The sequence below is a fragment of the Nilaparvata lugens genome, chromosome 8 (assembly GCF_014356525.2).
Source record: "Nilaparvata lugens isolate BPH chromosome 8, ASM1435652v1, whole genome shotgun sequence".
NCBI lineage: Eukaryota > Metazoa > Arthropoda > Insecta > Hemiptera > Delphacidae > Nilaparvata > Nilaparvata lugens.
The window spans coordinates 45,752,221-45,779,498 of NC_052511.1; the positions used below are offsets into that span (position 1 = coordinate 45,752,221).

At 35.2% G+C, this 27,278-nt stretch overlaps 1 protein-coding gene across 1 annotated transcript in view; it reads right to left on the reverse strand.

Annotated features, from left to right (window-relative positions):
- Window positions 1–21,824, reverse strand: part of LOC111043314 (C3 and PZP-like alpha-2-macroglobulin domain-containing protein 8) — a 54,739-nt gene extending 32,915 nt beyond the window's left edge. The window contains 2 exon segments of the mRNA XM_039434917.1: window positions 7,097–7,225; window positions 21,636–21,824. Coding sequence (XP_039290851.1) covers window positions 7,097–7,225; window positions 21,636–21,816 — 310 coding nt within the window. The 5' untranslated portion in view covers window positions 21,817–21,824.
- Window positions 21,825–27,278: the final 5,454 nt, after the last annotated feature.

The following is a 27,278-nucleotide window of genomic DNA, read 5'->3' on the forward strand; positions in this document are numbered from 1 at the left end:
CCTCCAACAATGAGCATTACTCCATCATACATTATTATTTGCGCTATGAAACGTACGAGATGCAAAGTGCAGAATGCTAAATACACATTGATTCTTATTAGTGCAGATTTCTTCAAAAGCGCTTCAAATATGAATGAGTCCCTATCGAACCAAAAGACAAACATCCTACAATTGGAAATTATTGTTTGCAATTTATTACTGGAATTGTGAGGGATGGTGGGTAAAAGCGCTCAAGGGCAGGGGTAGAAAGCAAAGAAAAGCTTTATTAAATGTTCTGCGAACTGCACCCATTCTGTTAAACAAATTCTACAGTGTTTATTCAATCAGTCTTTTCGTATTGATACAGAATCAAATCAGTGGTAAGTTATCACTTACTGCTCGGCCAAATCAACAAAAGCAAACAAAATATTCATTTTTAATTGAGAAGTATTTCATATATGCTGACTTCTGAATAATTTATATTCAATTATAAACAGGTATCATAATCTGAGTGAATAAGTTTCAATACATGACATAGCTTCTCATCGATTAAAGATTTTATTATCTTCTTTCTATATTCTCAATGATTTTTCACACAATATACCATTATTGAGTAGATGATACTTTTGAGTTTTGATGCATGACATACCTTCCCATCGATTAGAGATTCTATTATTCACTCCACTTTAATGACAAGGGAAGATTATATTATTTTTCCTACAGATACCTTGAAAAGTGGCTATTCCTGCACTGATCACAGAACGCAAAGAATCACTTTTCCGCTCTAGTGTGCGTATTACTTTGCGTACTCCAGATTTGCAACATGGCAACACAAAATAGTTGGTGAGTTATATAGAGGATTAGTGCAGGAAAACGAAAATTAAGTTGGTAACAATGACTGTGGTTAGATTTAGATAAGAATCATTTCAATGGCTAACCTACATTTATGATAAAATCCCAATCTAGAAATCCAAAACAAGAATAATGTTCATCTAAATCATCATTTACGAATTCTCATCATTTAATAATAAATAATAGTTCTTTTCTATTGATAATTATTATTTAAACTGCAAGCAATGAGAAAAGTAGCAAATATACATAATAAAATTCGAATTTTGAGGTTAAATGATTACCGTTCGATATCCATATACATAAAAATAATGAAAAACATAAGAATACTACAATAAATATTCTCTGTTGTCTATGTTATTTTTATAAATATTTTTCAGTTTACTTTGAGCATTTTTCTTGGTTATTTGAGCAAAAGTCCAAATTTATGAATCCTGTTTCAATACTTTTTAGCTGGCTGAAACAAACTTAGGTACGATTCTTCCCGCTAGGTCGCGCGCTTGTCGGTTCAGCCATCTTGCAGCCATCCCAATCAGCTGTTGGCGTGTATTTTGAATGTGAATTTTTTGTTCTATCTGTATTTTTTCTGATTCTTGAATGAATAAAAATGAGAACTTTGGCTGAGAATTTTCAACTTCAATTGGATTATTAATTTTTAAATGAATTAAGGTTATTAATAACAGCATCTTGCACACAAACATTTGATGGATTTCAGCCATCATTTTACCCATAATTATTCACTTTTCATATTCAATGGTAACTGTAGGAAAAATTTAATGTGAAATACGTGCGCAAAGTTCCTCTGCTGCACTCAAGAAGCCATTCCACCCTCGCCTACGGCTCGGCGTAAACGTTTCTTTCGGTGCAGCAAACTGTCACTTTGCGCACTAGTTGCACAAATAACTATTTTCTCACGTAAAGGAAGCTTCCCTATGGGAGGGTTGCTGCAGACCTGAGAAACTCTCTTACAATTGAAAAATCAATTCCCAAAATTCGATTTAATTTGAAAGAGCTACATTTCTTTATATAATTATTCTCAATGAATTTTTCACAATGATATAACAATTTTCAATTTAATGTTAGCTTGGATATCCCCAGTGAGCAAAGTTATTACGAAGATATGCTCCCAATATATGCTTTTCAATATTACTTCTCAGAATCATGGAATCCAACATCTAATAAGTCTGCTATCTAATATCAATATAAAAAAACAACGGGAAGAATCAAGTGTATTCCATTATTGTGAGCGCTTGATTAAAGTAGAAATATTGAAGTAACAAATGGCTGAAATTAATTATTGTTATCTGCACTCACTCTGTGAAGTGATTCAAAGCTTTTGAATATATACTTCAAATACATATGAGCTTTTGTATTTTAATTTTGTCCGAATATGGAATGATATGAATAACAATGAATATGAAAAATTACGAATTATCTGCCTTGTAGCTTTAAAAAATCTGAATGAAATTCATCCGCATTGTAAAAAATACTTGACTTGTTAGAGATTAGCCCGCAGGAGCAGCACTACAAGCTACAAGCCGCAGTATACTTGTGGAAACAGGCTTTGCCACTACAAGGCCAGTAAATCATGTCCTAGTATAAAGCTAGTACAACAGAGATGAGTGCGGCGGAAGCAAGCTAAGCCGCTCACCATTCTATGCAAATAACATTCTTTGAAACTGGGAAAAAGCAGAAGTAGAGGAGGGTGAGTGGAAGTTGGGAGTGTGAGAGAAAAAGAGAGCAGCTTTTGGAGGGTTTATGTTGGGAGAGGAAGAACGATGAGTGAAAGGGGTAGAGTGAAAAGAGTAGGAGATGAAAAGAGAGTGATTGGAGGGGTTATATTGTGAGAGAAAGAACGATGAGTGAGAGGGGTAGAGTGAAAAGAGTAAGAGATGAAAAGAGAGGGATTGGAGGGGTTATATTGGGAGAGAAAGAACGATGAGTGGGAGGGGTAGAGTGAAAAGAGTAAGAGATGAAAAAAGAGAGATTGGAAGGTTTATGCTGGGAGAGGAAAAACGATTAGTGAGATTATCGAAAGTGAAAGAGGTTAGGAAATAAATTGAGAAGAAGAGAGAAATAAGTATGTGTGAGGGTGTGGAAGTTGTGAGAGAGATCAGCTCAAAATGGAAATAAATATAGAAAGGGAGAGATCAAAAGGATACAGAGCAAGTGCAGATAGAAAGGATAGATTATAAAAGTGAGAGGTTTTCGAGAGAGAAGCTACTCAGATCGAGAGAGAAGAAGAGGAAGAAAGATGAGTGAACGATATGAATTAGAATGGAAACTAAGCTATGTGTGTGAGAGAGGCAGATAAGATAAAATAAGATATTTATTGATAATTGTTACAACGCTTTTGCCTATGGTAACATTCATGAAAATTGATAATAAAAAAATTGACAGAGAGAGATTAATTTATTAGAGAGTTTAATTGGGAAAAATATACATATAATACGAGGAGGGTGTGAGTTTATAGCAAGAGAGTTTGGATACTGATGTAAATAAATACTGAGAAATTAATTTACAGTTATTGAGATTATACATATAATAAAGAAGACGAAAGGTGTAAAAGGTATCAAGTGGATAGAGTGAGAGAAAGAACTGAACAATGAGTGAGAGGGTGGGAATTGCGTGAAATGAAGGAAGATATTAGTGAGATGGATTGAAAGAGAGTTAGATAGTGCAGTATGAGTGTAAATGGACAGCGAGGTGAAAAGTGGGATATATCAAGAGAAAAATTAGTTACATAGATCGAAAGAGAAAAAACAATGAATGAGAGAGTGGAAAGTGTGAGAGATTAGGGTAAAGACTAGATTGATTGAGAGACAATGATAGAAAAAGATGAAAATCTAAAACCCCTAGAATAATAGGGGTTGAGTAAGAGGATCAGAGAGTAAGAGAATTGTAGAGTTGGCTTGAAAGTGAGAGAAATCGATGGAGATATTGAGTGAGAGAGAAAGAGAGCAGAGAGAGAGAGAGAGAGAGAGAGAGAGAGAAAGAGTGAGAGAGTGGGAGAGAGAAAGCGCTAGAGAGAGAGAGAGAGAGAGAGAGAGGAGAGAGAGAGAGAGAGAAAATAACACTAAAGAATGAGAGGGTGAGAGACAGCGGGTGTGAGTGCGAATGAAGGGAGTGGGAGTAAGTAGGAGGATAGAAAAAATAAGAGAGCGGTCGAGATGTTCTCATTATTTGAAGCCGAGTCTAATCCCTAATTGTGTTGTGGTTTGAAGTGGAACCAGTAAATTTATGCGGACAAAGACAAGACACAACAGAGCCTCCTCCTCCTCCTCCTCCTCCTCCTCCTCCTCCTCCTCCTTCTCCTCCTCCACCTCCTCCTCCTACTCCTCCTACTCCTCCTCCCCCTCCTCCTCATCCCTCTACCCCGCCTCTCACAGGATTGCTGACACTTGCATAGTGTAGTACGGTCATGAACTAGACAGGGGACACCAGATTTTGACAGCGCAAATGAACGACAAACTTTTTAATAGCGCTTCCACTAGATTTGGGGTTGTTGAAAGTTGCGGAAAAAACTTTTGTATAATAAAAATTGATGCAGATAATCTTTTTTTTCAGATATCTTCTTCTTTATGAATAATCTCTGCAGAATGCTCAATGAAATTTGTAGTCTCTTGTTACAAATTCAATACTGTGTACTTTTAGTTGAGTATGTAGCATGAGAACTATTTATCAACAGGGCAGTTGAAGAAAAATCCATTTCAAAGTGTTCGAATGCTGCAACGCACAAATGCGTCGTCTGTCTGCGTCGCGTCGTATCTATATGATCACGACAGCATGCTGAAGTTCGATTTTTTGTATACGTCCGTCTGCTGCTATATGCGTTTGCTTTCAGACCGACATTATATTGAAATGAAATGAGAAATATTTTATTCATCCAACAAATAGTACAATAACAGAAAAATCAGTTTCGAAACATAGAACATTGAACAAAAAAATAGTTATTCAGCATGATGATAAGGTTCTTTTATATGAATGAATAAAAAAAAACGCCCCGAGGCCAAGTCAGTGTGGGGTGGTAGGCATAAACCTTGAAACTGGAGTTGAGAACTAATTCAATTTATTCAACTCAGGCTGATGAGTAAAATAAGTGAACTCATAACCACATTGAACTCCACATGAAAATAATACCTACTTTTCCAGCAAAAACTAACTCTCCACTAACGGTAATGAGTTGCTTCTCCCATCAGGAGCTCCTGACTTTGATTCCTTGAATCACATTCAAATTGGTTGATATAGCGAGATGTCGGTAAGCTGGTTTTCATTGAAGAAAATTCCACAGTACGTTTTCAGAAAATTCCAGTTTTCAGATCACCTCAGTGCTGCTATTTCGCAGATTAGTTTCTACTGATGCTACTAGAATATTCATCAGCTCTCCACTTTAGAACAGAGATTTATCTCTGCAAGTACGTGACAGAATAATACAAATGACATAACAAATGTGTGAATGAAAATAGAAGAAGAACAATGATAAATGATACAAATATAAAAGTTAGCTTTGTGAAGAAAATGGTCAGTTTCAGAATAACTAGAAAAAAGTGCATTACATAGAAATGCACTGACCTGAATTGAGTTTGAAAAGCATTCCGGTAAAGCTAGCTGGTTTGTGCCACAGAGACAAGTTACATTACACTGAAACGAATTGTTGAAGCATGATAATAAATTTCATGATTCTGCAGCGCTCTTCCTTTGCGGTCGAATATACTATTCCAGTTGTTGAAAACCTGACACATGTGGAAGAAATTTATCTCAAGCACCGACAAGACTCAGGGTTTTTCATCCCTTTGACAAATTGCGGATTCGTGTTTGCTATCATCCATTATGTGCGGAGAGAGAAGAGAAGGAAGAAAAGAGGGAGAAAGATGAAGAGAGAATGAGTGAGAGAGGAGGAAGAAAGAGAAATCTTCGGATCCAAAATACGAAATTTATAACCCAATCAGCACAGCGCGGCCGGCCCAACCTGACGTTTCTCAGATACGAAATTTACGAGCCGAACAGTATATTTGAATCTCTTGTGCGCAACTAACGTCTTATCGCACTGTTTCCCCCTAAGAATTGATGGGGGGCCATAATTTGATTTCGAACAGTCGGTAGGGAGTTCAGTTTATATAGGTGAATATAGGCTCACCTATATTGAGGGTAAGGTGGAAGAATCATCTATTGAAATAAATTTATAGGGTTTGTGAAATCCTGCTCCAGGGGGGCGGGGCACAGATAACACAGAGAAATAATTATAAATTTTGAGGTTAAGAGAGTATACGTTGAAATGAGAGGTTATGTTGATATTTGTACAGCTATGCAATGGCATAGGCAGTGACAAAGCAGTAGGATATTGGCAGAAAGAACAGTATATAGTAAAAGATTTGGTTTACAAAGTAATATCCTGAACTGGTAGTTTGACGGTCTACAAAGTAGCCGAAATTGGAACTGCAATCCTCTGAATTGTTGCTATGGCTCAAAGTACGATAAAGTGATATTAAGTTGAATTCAATGCCAATATGCAGTCCAATATGAGTTTGCTCGTTATAATCAATGCTGTCACCAGGATCAAGCAGAGATTTAAAATTCGGAATAAATCCGCTCACTAAATAATGAACAGAATACTTAAAATCTAGTACCTGTTTTACAGTTGGAGGAGATATTAAACCGCACAAGACAACAAATCAAATGGCAACTCCATGCGAACCAGGTCTCTGACAAATACTATGGTTTATAATATGGCACAGCCCTGAACCAAAATAGTAGATGTTTCGAGTACCGAGTCTAATGTGGGTGCTGTCTATGCGATCAAATACCTCCCCTTGGAGCATTCGCTAGATACAGAGTGGCCCAAAAACCTTGTATTTTCGGCTCATTTTCCAGTTTTCAGCTATTTCTGCCAAATCTCGTAATCGGACAGAAAAATTTGCTCAGTAATCAGTACTCATTGGAGATAAAGAGTTCCGAATGATCTCATTTTATTCAGAATTTTATGATCTAGAAAAAGGCCGGAGCAAATTTTTCTGTCCGATTACAAGATTTGGCAGAAATAGCTGAAAACTGGAAAATGAACCGAAAATACGAGGTTTTTGGCCATCTGTATCTAGCACAAGGAAATTTTGCATGAAGAAATTGGTTCTGGTCTTCTCTTAGGTACCCAAATAATATATTAAAAAATCAGAACTACAATATAAATTGCATGCACCAATGTATATACTGACTGGACTACTTTTGAAAACGCAGTGAATGATTTCAAAACAAATAATACTTTTTGACTCACCCTCGTACAAAGCAACCTCACTCCAAACCGTGACCTTGGTTCCCATGGGGTCCAGCAACGCCACTGAGCCCAGAGTTCCATCGGAGACCATGCGCAGATCATGATCCAACGCCAGAACCCAGAATTCAACTGAAACACATAGGAGATTATATTCATAAATGCCGAGTATAAGTAGAAATGTTCTTATTTGGGTAAAGAGTGTACTTCAAAACAAGGTAGAAACTCGAGAGTAGCCAAGCTGAACAAGCAAATGACAAACAAATATTTAATATTGACTTCAGATACTGTTTTTGGTGAGATTGGTCAGATACTGTATATCACTAATCTATTAATCTTTAAAATAAGAGAGAGTAGGGTTGTGTTTGTTCGTAAAGCATGCCAACTTGTGGATTGCATACCGGGAAAACGGGAATGATTCAGATCAGAATATGTGTTCAAAATTTGAAGCTGCTTGATCAATGTAAATTAAACTCTGTAAAGTTATTGTAGAACATACGAACTACAAACAGACTGATAACGACTTTGGTTTTCAGTAAGTCAAAATCAGGAAAAAAGAGATGTATCGTTCGGTCATGACCCGTTCAAATTGAACAAATCAGTAAGGTGAACGAGTGATCCGGATCACACTTTTTCCAAAAGACCCCTTCATCAACTGGGGTAAACCTTTTTGTTTTATATTTTTACTCATCAAATGGGGCGAAACTTTTTTTTAGATTGTTAATAGGAAAGCTGACAGTCCAGTCAATTGAACGGGTCGCGGCAGTGAACGAGACTGATTGATCCGAATCAGTAAAAAGTGATCCGAACTCCCCATCTCTAGAAAAGAAACTTTCATTGATTGAGGAAATAATGGAATGAATCATCGTGAAAGTAATCAAAAAGTTACTCTTAACCACGATGATCCTGCAAAAAATATATTCAGACTCCAAATAAAACATGGTTGGGTTTAGTGCGTTTTCATACACATTTGCACCAAAACTCTGGCGGGAGGCAGCACCTATAAAGTCAGTTACTGTGATATATTCAGTACCAATTATTGCATTGAAACACAACCAGTGAGCTCTCCCGTAACCTACGCTACTACGTAACCTAGTAGCGTAGGTTACGGCTCTCCACGCATCAAATTAAGTTTGATGATGGTCAAATTTGCAAAATTTATCTCTAAATTTGATGAAAAGCAGTGATCAACGTTACATCGACGGAAAATCGAGTAGAGAAAAGTTTAATGTAGTTGTAGAGAATGACGCTCGATAGGGCTGGCAGCAAACATGATACAGACCACTGTGATTATCATTCGACATGCAACAGAATGCAACACAGATAGGAACAGCCAATGAAACTAGAGGAAAGAGAAGAAAAAAGAAGGCATAATGAAATTTGAATTTACGACTTGCAGAATATCACCATTCACAAATGGAATCTTTGAATTATATTTTCATAGTTTATTGAGGACTCCGATGTTTAACGTTATATAGTCAGTGGAAATGATAGGACTACAGGGTAGTAGCAGAGACAAGAAATATAGCTTATGCTTATCCTTTATCTACGGTTGTAGTCCTATTACACCGCCTTCTACAGGGTGTTTCAGAAGTAGTGTCAAACATTTTAGGGTATTGTTCTTAGATGATACGACTTGAATGTCGTATTTGAAGTGTCCAAAAACTAAGCGGTTATCCTTATAGCTGGCATTTTTTTTCACTTAGGAATTTTCATCTCAAGAACAAAATGTTGTATTGATCTGAAATTTGACATACCTATGCTATGAAGACTCATAGCATAAATGAAAAAAAATGAAATAAGAAATTTTCGATGTCAATTTTCAAAATAACGACCATTTTAAATTTTTGATTGCAAATTTCACGAATACCGTTCACTTTACAAGAAATTTACAAGAGACAGAAAAGTTAACAAACCCTATCAAGATTTTAAAGATTTCTTATTAAGATTGGTCAAAGAGTAACAGAGAAATTAATTCTCTTCGTACAGCATGCATGACCATGAACAAACAAGATCATCTGAAAAACATTGTGAAATCAGCTGAATGGGCCATATGGAGCCATATCGAGTTTCAAAGCTTCATCTTAAATACGTACAATTGGTATTGAAAATTTATATTGATGTTTAAGTGGTGAAAAGTGGTCATGCATGCAGTCCGAAAAGAATTAATTTCTTTGTTATTCTTCAATCAGTCTTAATAAGGTATATATAATAAGGTAAATAAGGTATCCTTAAAATCTTGATAAAATTTACTAACTTTTTGTCTCTTGTAAATTTTTTGGAAAGTGAACGGTTTTCGTGAAATTTGCAATCGAAAATTTAAAATGGCCGCCATTTTGAAAATTAACATCGAAAATTTTCATTGTATTTTAAAAGTTGAGACTTCATTGCATAAATTTTCATGCCAAATTTCAGATCAATGAAACATTTCGTCCTTGAGATAAAAATTCCTAAGTGAAAAAAACAAAATGGCAGCTATAAGGATAACCGCTGAGTTTTAGACACTTCAAATACGACATTTTGTAGTCTCCTATCATCCAGGAACATTACCCTAAAATGTTCGACTCTACTTCTGAAACACTCTGTATAGTAGATAGCTGTGTCAAGTTATCCCTGTATATCTGATCTGATAATAATTGTTGATTGTTGTTAATCTTGATCAACTCTATCTCAAATAAATTTCATGTGACAAGAAAATAAATACTTTCATCTTCTATATAATAAGAGAGAGTAGGGTTGTGTTAAATGAATAAGGGAAACTATGAACACTACCAAGATTCGAAAACTGCAATATCTGGGCCACATAATGAGGAACGACTCCAGGTACATTTTACTGCAGACAATCGTACAAGAAAAAATCGATTGAAAAAGAGGTCCTGCAAGGAGAAGAATATCTTGACTGCATAACCTTGGGAAGTGGAACGGAAAAACACCAGCTGAACTCTTCTGCACGGCTGTGGATAAAACTAGGCTTGCCATGCTGGTTGCCAACATCCGTAACGGATAGGAACCACAAGAAGAAGAAGGGTTATGTTTGTTCGTTTGTTCGCATCAAAACATGTCAACTTGTGGATTGCATACCGGGAAAACGGAAATGATTTACATCTCCAAATTTTGCACATAGTTCCTAAAAATATCAATCTCGTGCACCTCGTTGATCAAGTTTCAATTTTCCTTTTAGACTTCCCAGAATTAATGTTAAAATTTCATTCATGGGACATGAACTTAATATAGAACTATAACCTAGAGAGATTACCTCTTCGAAACAGATGGTTAAAATTGGCAACTAAATTAATTATCCAGTTCAATTTTGTCAGGTTGGCATTATGTTGAGGAAGGTTTCTAAACGAGATTTGAGTTCTGTCACTTTATTATGTTAGTACAAAGTTGAAGAATTTATCTATACTATGATAAAGGAAAGAACTGGCTTATAAACGTACGGGATAGGGAAATTATGTTTGACGCATCGTCACGTCTAAACTACTGGACTGAAATTAACTTGAAATTTTGCATATAGATTGTTAATTATCCGAGGATGGTTCTAGGCCTACTTCAAAATCTTCAAGATTCCATTCGGTCAAGTTTTAAAATAGACCCTTGTGGAGCACGGGTTACTTGCTAGTTAATATATAAATATAATAAAATCGTGATATTCTTTTACAATATTCCAGTGGTTTAGAGGAGCCATAGATATTCTTAGAGAGGAGCCATCTTTTCCTACTTTTCCGTAATATGCTTTTTTGTCATTAGTCTTGTGTTATAATTACAGTATTTATTATACTCGTAAATTATTATGTTTTCGGGTACTCGTTATACTGTATTATTTATTCCACCAAAAAATGTTAGAGAGGAGCCATCTTTTCCTACTTTTCCGTAATGTGATTTTTTGTCATTAGTCTTGTGTTAAAATTACAGTATTTATTATTATTATTATTATTAGCCGTCAAGCTCCCAGATGGAAGACGCTGAGCAAAATTTGGTTCATTTTTTGTTTTTCTTGTTCTTTTTATCAATCCACCAGTTTTTCATTTTCAGTGAGAACTCCGCTTTCCTTGCTTCACTCCATTTTGTTCCCACTCTTGGCACAGTCATCTCTGGTTTAACTTCCCATTTTTCAACCTTTTCTCTGAAACTGTTCCTGTTGTATATTTCATCATTGTTAATGTTAGCAAGTATTAAGTCCTTCTTGACGTTTTTCATCCATGCACCTCCATTACTAAGGGTTGCTACATATGTTACTATTCTTTTGTAAGTCTGTGATCTGGAAGCCTCATTATGTGACCATAAAATTTAAGGCGCCTTTTCCTGATGTCTGCTTCTATGTTAGAGTATTCTTCAACTTTGGCTGTTTTCTGTAGTCTATAACCATCTTCGGTCTTTCTTGGTCCAAGTATTTTTCTAATTATCTTCCTTTCTTCTTTTTTCAAATTTTCAGTATCTGTTTTTCTGCTAAGTGTTAGGGTCTCGCTGGCATACAACATTGTTGGCTTGATTACTGCGTTATAATGTTTGATTTTGGTATTGATAGACATACATCTCTTATTATAAATATATTGCACTAGCCCTAGGCCTTTACGAGCTTTCTGTATCCTTTCATTTTGTGCATGTTTTTCTGATATAATTTCCCCAAGATATTTAAAGTATGGTACCTTCTTAATTGTTCCATATTTTGTTTGTAATTTAGTAACTTCTATATTTGATGTTGTGAAAACAGTTTTTTCAAATGATATTTGTAAGCCTACTTGTTCAGCACATTCTTTTAAAATTTCTATTTGTTTTATTGCACTTTCCAATGAATCTGACATTATAGCAAGGTCGTCTGCAAAAGCTAAGTATGGAATTTGAAGATTATTTTTCTTGGTTCCCAGCGAGATTGGCTTCCAGTGGTTCACCTCCTTCAGTTTCTTTTCCCATTCTTCCATTACTCTATCAAGAACTATGTTGAAGAGCAGTGGTGATAATCCATCACCTTGCCTAACACCAGTCTTTATCTCAAAAGGCTTCGAAAGTTCTCCCATAAATTTTATTTTTGATGTTGTGTTTGTCAATGTTTGTTCTATAATTTTTGTTTATGATTACAGTATTTATTATACTCGTATATTATATTTTTGTGTACTCGTTATATTGTATTATTATTACAGTGATATAACAAAATATGAAAGATAACGCAATTTTCCAAGCTTTTCTATAGTATCAATTTTTCTATTTTCTATTTATTTTTTGAGGACAATGTCCACATGATGAGCTCCAGGATTGCTCGTAGGTTTTGGGAAGTAGAAATGATGATGTTTATGATGTTGAGTGGACCTACAGCTTTAGGTGGGTTCCGAACAATCAATAATTCAATCATTAAAGTATTTCCATCAATCTGAAATTGCAAGATGCTCAAGGTTCCAAGAAAGATAAAGAACCTTTTCGTGAAGAGCAATATACAAGTGATTTGCATGTAAGAGCTTCATGAAATATCTTTTAATAAGCATTTGATGACGTTCCTACTGAACCCATTAGCTATTAATTCACAACAAAAATTAATATAGAGCAAGATAAGATAATAACATTAGACCAGATAATAACCTATTTACAGTCATTTCAAAAGCATTAACCATGCTATTAAGCTCATGGTACTCATCATTCTGCTATAATGATAATCTTTATTAATGTTTCCCAAAATCACTGATTCTCATCAAACGATGCTTAAAGTTTGAAGTCAATTTCACTCGTCACCATGAAAACATCTAGAATTCTAATGATGAAACAATATTATGATTTATGGATTCAAAATGCTTTTATGGTTCTTAATGAGTGAAATTCACGAATACAGCTTACGGGTTTAATTATTGAACCCTTGAGATGTATTAATAGATCTTCAATACCCGAGGTTATAAATAGAAGAGGCCATAGTTTGAGTATGTTCTCCACTGATATCAATATGTTGCTGCGTCACTCCAATATGTATTGCGTTTGACGTGCTTTTGTGCCTATGCAGTCTGAGCTCACTTCAAATAACATTGTTTCGGGGCTTGTCGTGTCCAAAGAGCTGCTACCCACAGTACAGTATGGTTAGCTAAAGCACAAACGTTTAATAATGAACGCTCCCATAAACATAGTAAGACTAGAACTAATCGGAATAGGTCTAGAATTGCAACATTAGAACACTCCAAGCGTTCGGGAGACGTTTGCATCTGAAGGCTAAATGGATTGATTAGTTTTATTGACATGGTTTTTTATATATGCCAATAATAATTGAGAATTGAAAGAGAGGAATTAGAATTTCGAGGAAATACTATTGTGGAAGTGAGTCTATGAAATGATTTATTAACTAGTGCTGTGTTGTGGTTAATCCATTATCCCGATACTCTCAACGATGAATAGAATTATCGGTCTCTTTATCAAACATTCTGTGTGTTGCTGATTTTGAGTAGTTCAAAGCACAGTAGTAGAGTAGTCCTTGAGTCCTTAATATCTCAGCTTATTGTTATCATCCATCTGTCTAAACCTCTTCCCATATAGTCCTGAATTCCACCACCTGCTTCGTTAGGTACTTTAAGTTGAGTCCGAGATTTAAAGATATTCTATAGTAAAGAGATTTGATAATACATGTGATCAGAATATTGTATCTAAATATACTCATGTAGGGCTGAATAAAAAGTGATACAAATATCAGATTTACCCTAATCATCGCCAAATCCCTAAGTTAACTATTTTCTCCTGAAGAATAGAAGAAAAAAGAAGTCCCTAAGTTAACTATTTCCTCCTAAAGAATAGGATAAAAATAGGAGAAAATAGAACTTACGTTCTTGTTAGGTATGCTGTTTTTGAAAATTCACATTTCTAACTGGAGACACTGATAAATAAGCTACATACTATTATAGAGAAAAATAATTCTAAACGTTGTAACTAGACACAGTATCATAATATATTGTCTTCGATAATATCTAAAGTTTGGGAATCAAATCTATTTTTCTTCCAGGAATACAAGAAAACGATCAAACAAATGACTTGCATCCCCAATTTCACAAGCACTGATAAAACCAACCACATAATAAGCCAGTTTAACTCGAATACCATCAACAAGAATGATCCGTCATTCATACAAGACTTTAACTGTCAGGCAGAAGGGAATCAAGTGACTCAACAAAGATGATTTCCACTCGAGCGATAACCGACAAATGCCACGTTTGCCTTCTCAAGAAGACACCACTCGTCCCGGCATCAGGCTGACGCTTTGTGTGACGAGAATCCATACTGCTCCAACGCCACTGAATGAGGGGATTATCTCCATTTCTGAATGTTGGCCGTCGCAATTCGTACGTGAAGAAGAACATACTCATAACGTACTCAGCACTCAACAGACATGAATGTAAGAAGAACATCCCATCAAATACCAGCTCCAGCCAAATCCTGCTTACTAAGCTGTGCTGAAGGATGGACAAGAGCGATCATCTTCGCCAAATGGAAAACCAGCTGAATTGAGTACTCACAGGAAGCCTTGAGAAACTTTTCTTTCAAAGCAGGAAAGTTTTTGTCGTAGATAACAGTTCAATCGCATTGCCAATAAAGTATGTAGAAGATGGGTTGTATGAATGGTTGGATGGATCTGGAGAGAAAAGTTGAATCGGAAACCTATGTGAATGAGATTAAATTCAAAAACAAACAAGATTAAAGCGCTGTTGGTATAGAGGCCACATCTCTCCTAACTATTAAAAATTCACTATTTCCACAATACTACATGGAATCAACTTATCACAATTTATGTGGAATATACGTTTATCAATCACTATCAAGTGCTATAATATATTATCTCGAAAGTATGTGAAGTTACTGCTGCAGTATTCAATTATCTAACATGAACTTAAATTTATTTTTTTATACATTAAGCTGTTTCTAAGTCGGAACAGGCAATAGCAATCCTTACACATAGGATGAAGATGAAAAGGACATAGAATATGACATAAGCACTGATATCACGTATTTATTGTAAAAATAACAAACATGATTCATTGTCGATTTATGCTTGGGAATTGTAGGAATCACATAGGAACGAGATAAATGAACCTACAGCTACGTCATTTTCACTACACGAGGAACTGATTTTGTAATTTATAATTCTTCATCCATTCAAACAATAATTACATCATCAAAATGAAAGGGAGAGGACAAATAAGGTAACCTCGTGCTATTCCTCTCCCAAATATATGTCCATGATTTATGACACATGGTCCGAAATAGGTTGTCTTTTAGTACTGTAAGATATGGACCATTATATTTCATTAACATTTCAACGGGAGTACCGAAACATCTCACTAATGAAATCTGACCGATTTTTGTTAATATTCCATTCGTTGGAATTTATTATTTAGTAAGTCAATCGAAGTTTACATGAATTTCTCTAAAAAGTAAAATAATCAAGTTACATAGACCTGTATTTAGCTTATTGAGCTATGAGACGCAATAGCTAGTGGAGTCCTTGATGATACTCTAGACCTAGAAACTGTAGATGATACTCTTCTATACTTTATCCTGTTAGCCCAGTGGTTTGTCACCAAATTTATTCCTGACAGGCTTTCTGATATTTTGCTCCATAATGGAAACGGTTTAATAATTCAGTAGGCCGCAAAGCTTTTACAGCCGATCCAACGACCTTTTGCCTGACCTTTCAGTCCAATCGAATAACATTATATGTCCGGCCGGACCTCATTCTCTCTCTCTCTCTTTTCTTCACTAATGAGTTTATCAGGAAGTGCTCTCTTCCAAAATGCGATCTCTGAACTACACAAATCCTCATCTGGGGAGTAGAGAGCATCCTCGTTCACAATCAATATCACTTTGAGAATTGGTCTCTAGTAAAAGTAATGGAACGATTTTGGGGGACCATTGTCGTTTGGGGGCCAGCAGTTGTGGAAAACAAATAAATCTAAGCTGACTACTAAATAAACAAGAAATAAAGAGTAAATTCTCATCGGGATTACTGAGTATGAGCGAATTGAAGTAAGATTTTTCAAGTGCGGATCAGATCTAATCGATGATAATCTTTATCATTTAGTTGGAGTTGAGGCGATTGTTATGACTTTGCTAAATGTTATATCGATGTTTAACTTGCCCAATAAAACATGCAGCTTGAAAAATTTAGTTTTATGCCGAGCAAATATTCAAAGATTAATGTAAAGTGTAGCTCATTATAATTTCGAAATGTTGTATTGATTACATGATAATATGATAAATTGATACATTCAGAGCCGGTTTCCAAGCTCGGGATTTAGCTGAGTTTTAGACTTTAAACAGCTGGAGTCAGAAAATTGGCTTTGCAAAACGGGGCGTAGTCGCAGTTTCTATTTTCTCATTTTTATAATTGGGAACGTTTTTACTTGAAGAAATTAAACATTCCTAAATGATTCAAAATAGCTGAAACTTCACACTATTTTCTCTTTTTTAATTTTCTAGTTTTTCGAATTTTAATTCGAACGTGACTATGACAATGACTATGATTACGCCCCGTTTTGGAAAGCCGATTTTCTGACTCCAGCTGTTTAAAGTCTAGAACTACTCTAGTCTAGAACTAAGCCGAATCTCGAGCTCGGAAACCGGCCCTTATTGTTATGAATTACTATATTTTGAGAATTCAACATAATCCCTATTGTCCTTGCATATGAATAAAAATCAAAATAATTAGAAACCAGAGTTTTTGTTGTTACTGTGCAAGTATTGTATTTCGGCGAAAAAGATATTCAATTTTATCATTTTTCGAATGTAGAACTCAGGAGGGGAAGTTTTTATTCACTGTAATGAACGTAAGTGTATAAATTATGACTGGATTGACATATAACCATGTCATACCACCGATGAACAATAATTATGTCATACGATTCTCGATTTCTATAAGATCAATCCCATCACTACAGTAATAATATCGAGTGACCTGGCTGAGTCAGGACTGTAATTATTAATATTTCAAGAATAATATTAATTATGTTATAAATTGCATATAAGAAGTTACGTATGATACTCTATTGAACAATAGTTTGGAGATACAGTATCACCTATCAACCAAATCCCATCTTGACAAGCTCTTACACTTGGCATTCATTCTCTATAATGATATGAAAATAAAGGATTTTGAGAAAAGAGGCAACGGACGGACGAGAGCTGAGAAATGGCGGGATAAAGCGGATGATGCCGGCGCTGTCAGAAGGATGAATGATAATATGGGGATAAGGATTGCAACTGCCACGATTCGGGGAAAGGAAGCTTTGGTGGTCATGGATCCATTTCGCTCAGGAAGACACCGTCCATATCTCTTCTCAGACCCCATGTCCTAGAAAATCATCCTCGGTTCAATCAAAGGGTCGCTCTGCTTCCTTCCATTCTTCACTTCATGAATGTGGTCCGAGTCAATCTATCTGGGATTCTGAGGATGTCGGAATATTCATTGAGTTATTGGTTCACTCAGAATTATTGTTCCACTTTATATTTATCTCATTGGAGTTCATTTATTTATTATTCATAAAATTCGGGAGAGGAGTATTGTGTAGTTTTTGTGAGTATTGCGTAGCCTTGAAGTGGTTTTGCTTGTAGTTTCTTGTCCTCTTCGTTGTAATGTTTCGTGACTATAACTGACTATAACGTGACTATGAGATAAATAGTAAATGGATGAATGATAATGATAATGGATGAATGAATAGATGGATAATTTAATGAATGATCGAATGATGAGTCAATGCATGAATGATTGAATGAATGGATATATCGATACTTTCTATGAAATGCATCGATGATGAATTGATAAATAATTATCAATAATTCATGTATTTGAATAAAAATACAAATATGAGTACCCTTTTAAATGAAAAAATGATTCAAAAGACTTCTCAGATTCATATTTTTATTATATTAAAAGTAGCCCTGAAGAAAAAAGACAATAAAATGGCGTATCAACCAAACATAATTCATGTATTTAATTCACATTTGTGTTACTGTATGTATAATGTTCCCTTTCACATTCACAAAACCATTCAAAGGTCTCAATTTACTTCAAAAACTCCCTCTTTCTCCAACGACATGTAGTTCGAGAGAATTTCCTGATAGTTTTGTTTTTGAGATAGAAATAATATTTCTTACTGTCAAAGAAAGCCGACTTTCTCACTATCAAAAGTGTGTAGCTATAAGCCTTTCCTCACACACGGTCTTCTTATGGGTACAACAACGCTTGGGGCAATATAAATCTTTGCCTCAACCTACAAACCTTTCTCATACGTATGCCTTTCTCATACGTATGCCTTTCTATACACTACTAGCTTTATCTCGCCATCATTTCTATGCTTTTGTGATATTCGCACTATTCGGAAAATGCCCTATGGCTTCCAGCATCTCTTTGTTGAGAGTTGCGAATGACAGAGACGAGGAAGTACGAGACTATAGAATAACGTTGATAGGAAATTTCAAGTACTTGAGAGAACTTGAAAGAGAAGAAGAGAAAGAGATTGTGTATGTGTGTGTGAGAGAGAGATGAACTCAACATTGAACTTCATCATAGCCTCGAGACATGCTTTCATCTAGCAACTCTACACCTTCAACACTCAACCGCATGACATGTAAACTTCATCCTATATGTATGCTATGTTACTCCAAGGATCCATTCACATGAGATGTAGTGAATGGGCTCAACTTTCCGTTCAACTATTAGTATCAAATATGAAGTAGGGTGTACGTAAGTGGTACTGGTAGGTGAACAAGCTTATACAGTAATACTCAAAAGTAGAAAATACAGAGTATCAAGTAAGTTCATGCTTGAGGTACAGAGTAGAGAGTATTACTCAAGTTCATACTTGAATCTTAAGAATAGTGAGTTACAGGGTAATGAACCCTTACAATGGGTCCATTATATTATTTTTGATACCATATCTAATCATGCATGACACTTTTAATATTAGCTACATTTTCTTGGAATAAATTGTTCTTTAAAATGTGTTACTATTGATATTTGATTGTATATGAGTAATTGAACAAATTGTTTGAATGGAAAATATAATTTCCATGAATTTATTAGTCTTTTGTAATGTCAAAAAGCACTTGCCTATAATAACAACGTGTTATGCTATTCATTACAGTATGTAGAGAATCGAATAAGTTTGACGAACATTACTCGAAAACATTACCCCGTTTATGAGTCACCGTTTATGAGTTTATAAAATATATTGACGATTTCCAACCTCAACTGAGCAATACTCTCACACATTCGAAGGAGACGTTAGTCATCTCTACTAGTTGAACCAATCATCAATTGAAGCTTGGTTTAGCGTCCTAGAAATTTCCTAGAAATCGCTTCGGTGACTGAATAGCGTAAAATATCCGGACATATTCTCATAGATGATGAATATTCATTGTATATAGATTCATATTGAGAGTCCTAAACCATAAGATTGGAAAAAATAAATAATGTCAGAGAGAAACAGCTGGAGCTATGCAATAATTATCACAAATACTGGCACATTTCAAAAACGAGTACATACAAGAACACAAACAATAGAATCCGATTTATTGTAATGATCTGTTATTTGTACACTTTATACATGCGGTATTCACAGACTCTCTCAAATGATAATATACTCTACTCTTTAGATCAAATCGTTTCAAAGGCAATCAACCTAATTAATGTGGTAATACAAATACTGGAAAACACCACAAACGAATATATCGAAGTATTTCACAAACAAACTGATATAGCCTGATACAGTTAATTAACACAAAATATCAGTTTAGCTGTTGTTAGATTAAATAAGCTTGGGTGAATTACTCCACCGATAACATTCTGTATTTACATTGATCTTCAACAATAGGGGCTCTTCTCGATGAAGAGTAAAATAAACTCTGGAATTGGCGATTGATCAACGCGAACCTGGGAACAACAAATATTGCTGTTTCAACAACAAAGACAAAAACAGATATTGTTGTTTCCGTTATTGTTGCTTCAATCTGATATTTGCCACAGAGTAACGGGCCGCATGGCTTATGAAGAATACGCGCCGATGATTTTGATCGTTGATATTATTGGATAATATTCTATAGAGGACTGGATATTGTGCTTTCAGATATAACAATATTTAGGAAGCGTCAACAAATATCGAACTTGACAGTAATCTAGATTCCAAAGAGTTAAATATCACTATATTTGTGGATGATTTCAAGGAAGGCTGTTTTAATATTCAATGGGTCATTTCCAAGTAACTTGGCCACTTACTATGTCTTATAACCAAGTATCTAAACTCTAAGACAAATTACACAAACATCGATATTTGGACGTACAATTTTTTGCCGTCCTCATAAATTCTATTAGATTATGTTTGTCAAGTTTTGTTAAATATGGTAGATTTCATAAGGACGGCAAAAAATCGAGGTTTGTGTAACTGGCTTTATTTGAAATTATGTCAACTTTCACGGACAGTCTATGAGTTCTGATAACCAACCTCAATATTCAGAAAACTCTTTATGAATGGAAATGTAAACAAAACATTATACACTTGAATTTGTACAGGCAAAAAATTGATAATAAAAGTGTCTCATAACCACCAAAGCCTCATCGTTCTAAATATTTCTACAATACAGTATCTACCAAAATACATATTTTATCTATTGATTGATCAAATTATGAACTGGTTCCATCTTTCCTCTTTTAAAATTGTGAGGGAGGTGCTCGTGTAACATTATAAGCACAATACACTATTATGCTTCATTAGATCGACCCAGGGTTGCTCACAAAAGACGCAGACTGCGTCTTTGAAATTCTTTGGGGGCTCAAAAATGGTCAGCGGTGTTTAAAGTTACTACTGACTAAATTTTTTGTGAATTTGAGGGGGTGCGTCGAAGGGTTTTAGCTCCATTCTGAAAATTATTTTCTGATATCAAGAAACGATTAGGAATAGTCCCAAGAGAACTCATGGGAGTTGAATTATTATAAATATCTATTTTTTTTAAATAGGCTTTCTACCTACTCTATTTTTTTCAGTTAGTTTATTTTGTTTCTCTTTGCTTTTTTTCTCCAGTCTATTTAGTATTGTGTCTTGTGTAATTTTCTATTTATAATAATGTTTGTTCCGAACACATATTATCTTATTGCTATTTTTTCGTTTTTTCTTCCTTATTAATTTCGTTTCTGTTTGTGTAAACTATTGATTTTCAATGAGGCTTGTTTTGAAATAAACCTGTAAGCCTCTATATGTTGTAATTTTTCTTTTGGTGTATATAAATAAATGAATATCGAGGGTTAATTTTTAATGATAAATAGAAAGAAATATAGGTTTCTTCTAGAAAAAACAAATTTTACTTCTAAAAAACATAATAACTCAATCACAACATTAAAAACTTCTCATAGGAGTTATATTTCCACTGTACCGGTCACTCTGATAATGATATCATGTGGGGATCTGTCAGAATTCTTCGACTTGTTTCATGATAAATCTCTGAACCCTATATAAATTATATGGATATAGAATAGAAAACCCAAAGTAGATTATCGTGAGATGGATTTGAGTATCGGAGCACAACTCACCAGTTTCTCCAGGTCGGTAGTATTTGCTGATTGGTCGAATGACGACATCCCTGACGGCGCCGACCAATCGCAGCGGCGAATTGGTCAAGGTCGACCGGTTCTGACCGTCGCCTGGACACGAGATGATCGTCTGCAGCGTCGTGTCACCCACCTCGTGCGCCGGGATCCACAGCGGCAGCATTCCTTGACCTATCAAACACAACACAATTCCATTTTTAAGATTAAATCATTCAATAATATATATCTATCATATAGCATATACATTAGACATATCAAGCTTATAATCAAATCAAATCCTATTTATTGACTTGAAATTCATTCAAATTATTCACAAAAGTATAGAAGATACTTCATGCAAATCCTCTTCAGACTTGGAAGAATTTGCGGTGCAGAGAAATGGAGGGAGATCAGCCAATTACAGCGATGGATTGAGTCATAGGTGGAAGCGTAGTTGTTAATTTGTCGAATAGAGTCAGTCGAGACTGTGATTGCAGAGAGGAAACTTCCTAAGTTCAACATGAGCGCTTGAATACTCACTGGAAATTAGAGAACGATAGCAGGAAAACAATGGCAACATAGCAACCGTTGTATTTCTACCTCTGTATGCCAAGTGAACAAGATATTACTCACAAAAAGTGCAGTAAGTTACTGGACTTTGTTCGCGAATAGAAGTCAGATACAAAATGCTATGAGTAAGACTACGGTATGTATTTGATTATAATTTAATATCGATTGAGATTTTGGTAGAGGAAGGAGTTAGTAAGAAGAATGAGTTAGAGAATAAGAATAAGTATCATATGTTTTCACATACTCTGTATATTTCAAATTTCTTCGAGATATTCTTGTAAACATAACCTTCATTTGGACAATTTATTTTATGAAATTGGGATGGAAAGAAGTTTTGGACTGTAGTCTGTTTCTTTGTCCTTAAGTTCATTGTAAATGATAAATAAATAAATTGAAGTGTTGGGTCAGTTTGTCTGACCGCCATTATCTAGTATTGAACAATGTGCATGATTTGGGGGCGTTGTAATGCTAATGTTTCACATATTCACATTTATAGAAACAGATTTTAAGACCATTCAATTAGTAGAAAGAGAAGATATGGTGCCAATTCTATAATATAGGAGCTTGAAGACCACGCGTACTAGAGGTTGGAGGCCCCTATAAATAAAGGGGTACAAATGACAAAACACTTTATCCGAGTAAGTTTCAGGAAAATTGAACCCTCCACTGTAAAATAAATCATAGTTTTAAGCTGGTTAAACTTCTTCAGCTGAAAAATATATAGAGTTTTATCACTCCTTTTCTGTGGAAAAGTTATAATCACATTAAATGTAATTGTTTTTGAATCCATTTCTGATTTACTAAGCAGCAGTGTAGCCTCTCAGGTCCAAGAAATAATAACTTGCTAAAATCATATTTGTGCGTGAATGCATTCTACTTCCTTTGTGGAAAGCATTATCCTTTATGGAAAAAAGGAACAAGAAATATGTCATACCCAAGAAAATGTTGAAGGGATAAAAAGTATGAGTGGAGAGTTAATTTAATTTTAGAATTGTGGTTCATATTCACCATGAATTCGATTTAAAATGTTGTCGACTACTCAGCAAGAACTAGGTTATAGACTGAGTAATTGAATAACCACTATTCGCTATTACTACTCAGCTGGTAGTTGAGCAATTGCATCACACAGTTTCAACACGAGTTCAAACCCGAACATAATGTTCCAATCGATGTTCTCCTACATTGATCAATCATTGAAGTGAATAATTTACAATGGTAATTTATCGTATCTGACATAGTTATGGGCAATACTGTCTCTATCGCGGAATGCAATTTGTCCGCGAGTTTGATTGATTATATTATCCAGTAGTAAATTATAGAGGCTACATTCCAACCGAAGAAATTCAATTGTTCACCAGATTAAATATTCATCTCGCTTAACGAACTTGAAACTATTTCAAAGTCGTCTGTTAACTTCATCTTCAGACTTATTTTCATCCATTTTGTTATCGACTGTGTGAAATAGTTGAGGAATATTGTTTTTAAGTTGTCAGAATACAAACATTTAATTTATCTTTGTATAGTGTAATGAAAAGTGTTACAACACTATTTTCACTTGAATAAATACAACTTAATAATATTTTTCTACTGTTTTGGATAACTGATGATGACTGATTATCAACTGGTTTGATTCAACTTTGTGTGATAAAGGAGATGTGATAGATATCCATATTGGATAAAGCAATTTGAAATTCATTCATTTATTGTACAAAACACTATAATCAAAATATAATTATGACCACGGAGGAAAAACTGGGCTGAGCCTGTACTTATTGTCAGATTCACTTACTTAAAAAGCAATTAATTGAATAATTTCATTCAACAAACAATTGAGAAGAATGTTTCAGACATCACATCATCATCTGAAACTATCTAATTTCATCAAGATTCATGTTGAAGTGCATCTCTCAATAGATGAGTGGCGCCGTTTCAACACAAATTCCAAGTCATTCCATTTGATATAGTTCAGCTCACAGGATAAAGCATTCTGAGTCTGAATAGTTTTAAATCATGAAATTCCTTTCCATTTCAACACTCGACTAAATAACAAAGTTTCAGTAGAAGACCTAGTTAAGCTGTAGAATAAGATGACTACATTCCCCGTCCTCAGTACACTGAAAGTGCCTGAACTTTATATTGCTGTTTTTAATTGAGATTGTTTCGGAAGCTGTTTCCAGTCTCGTCTTTGATCTGATCGCAAACGAGATTTGAAAAGTTTCGCTGATAACAACCGTTTGAGACCAGTCAGTAGAAAAATAGATTTGGCAACTTTTTTCTGTCCCATTTTCCACTTCTGGAACGTTGGTTGATTCCCGGCTTTTCCCAGCTTTATTCAAGTTTGAACACAGTCATTTGGGCTGTTTTGATGAGCTCAATTTCTCTTTACAGAACACAGTTTCGAGCAAAAGTTGCATTGAACATGTAATTGAAAAAAATCAATAGTTTTTTTTGAAGGCTAGTCACATATCGAGACGCGAATTGACATGACATAACGTGACTCGAGTCTGCTATATGAGTTAATATTATTCGATCATATTATAATGTTCACATTGATACAAGTCTAACACGTGTAAACATCATAATATATATGATATTTACTGATCTAGCAGACTCGGGTCACGTCATGTCATGCTACTAGTCATCATGTCATCTCAATATGCGACTAGCCGTAACAGTAGAAGTGATCAAATTTTGAAAGTCAAATTCTGTTCCAATTTTTAAACTTATTATAATTTTCAAACTAAGTCAAAGCACAAAAACACACTCCACAATATGTGGACACACACTCGCCATCATCTCAGTGATTTGTCTTATTGGAACAGATGAGGTACGGTATATTAAACCTATAATCTATCTATATAAATAAAAATAGAGCCTCAAATTTTGACGTTCAATAACTTTTTTATGTGCACTGAATTTGATGATTTTTTTTGTTTTGTTCGTTATGTTCAGGACCAGGTTTATGGCCTATCAAATTTATAATTCGATTTCAGGCCTTTTTCCTACGGTCCTTCAAAGTTTTCAAGTAATCTTTATGGGAGAAGATTTGTGAGCTGGCCACACACAGAAATAAAAATCAGCTGTTATAATCATTGGGTTATCCAACAGCCGTCGGTAGACAGTGAACAAGTAGACAAGACAAGGCCACACACAGAAATGAAAATCAGCTGTTATAATCATTGCGTTATCCAACCGCCGTCGGTAGATAATTATAGACAAGAGCGTGTGCTGCTCTATAACCGCCCATGTATTTTATTCTAAACGCCTCGACTGTTCTGTGAGTAACCAACCAGCAGTGCGGCCTCAGGTTAACTTACATGCTCTGAAGACATTGCTCTGTTTCGAATAACTGTGCTGTCTTCGATGTTTAGAATTAATTGATTTTTAGAAAATTATTATAAAATAAATATATTACTAAGCACAAAGGAAGTCCATATTGAGATATAAATGTAAATACTGATTGTTGAATAATTTTCATAAAAATATAGTGATGCATCAAATTAAGCTAAGGCTAAGCACACCTGAGGAGGCGAGGCTTGGTGATACAAAGTATTGATCTTATGGAGATTGCCTTATCACGCCGTTCCATTCCATGCCCGATTCATTGTGTGTGATTTCTTCCATTCCAACCAATAAGCAAGAAGCACCTGCATGCAAAATGCCGCATCGCGCATTTAGTTTGTCATCAGATGCATTAACTATTTGGCGGTACGAAGTTCGCCGGGACGGCTAGTTAATAATAAATATAGTTGTTCTGTTGACTACTGCATACAAAAACTGAATTAAAGCGTATTTCCAACAGTGAATATTGAACTCACGTTCGCAACATTTACCGAAACGGAAAACTTTATTCAAATAATACATTCGAGCATATTTATCTAGCTGATGGATGAATCCAGCACCTGCATTTCTATTATTGTTGGCACAAGTGTTGAGTTGACGTGCATTTTCACAGGCAATCAGCCGCCATTTCCACACTGCAAGAATACAAATCGAACAAATAAAAGAAAAAACATAACAGTTATTGGCACTGTGTTCCCAGTCTGGTAGAAATCAGAGCGTTGTTTAGTTTCAATTGGAGACTTGATTTGAAAAAGCTGTCATGTCTGTTGCCATCCCATGTTGGCTGTTTATTTTCGGCGAAAAGCGAAAGATTTCCAGCCATGCTGTATTCATCTCTGCTTTAGACACGCAGCGTGAATAAATAAAAGGAATGGGAATTCTGTTTGCTTTTTCTTCCTCTTGACACCCTTCGTGTTTCTATTGGCCTCCTTCATTCGCCCTACTCCTCCTCTTTCACTTCCCCTTATTCTATTTCTCTCTACTAGGTAAAAGCCTATTTTATTCACACTTCTTCCACTCTATTTTTCTCAGCTCTGTGAATGTCTCTCTCTTCTTCCCACCTCCTCTATTCCTATCTATTTCTCTTCCATTAAACCTCTCCTTTTTTCTCTGCTCCTCTCTGCACAAACATTCTTCTCTCTCCCTCCAGCATCTCCTTATATCTCTGTTCATCCCTCTGCAAACCCTCTCCACCCACAATCAAGCAAAAGGAAGAAAACAGTGGGAAGATGGAGACGTATGCATGTTTACTCGCAATTATGGATTCACTCCCCTTTTTGTATCTTATGTAAAGGACTGATTCTCGGCCTTCCCAGACACCTGCTACCCTCGTTGAAGGCTCACAGCATGTAAAAAAATGTCTTGAGAAAGTCTCTTGAATTTCTCTAGAAGGAAATTTTGATGGAACAATGAGGAAAGAATGTTGAATTACTGTAATTCTAGGGGGCTTCACGAGACTGGTTATAGAGGCTAGGTCAGATTCATAGAGTATCTAAAGGTAATTTGAATGGAGTTTCGAGTGGATTGAACTCACTTCAATAAGAATAACATTCAAACTTAAAGCTGTTTCTGTCACAAACCTCCTCCTTCACATCCCAGATCACATAGGAAAGAAAAATATTGTTCAATGTTACCCTAAATATCGCCAAATTCAAGATATTTTACGAAACTCCTTTTTATCACAAAAAGAAGATGAGTCTACAATAATTATTACTCTACCTGAGGCTGTAGTTG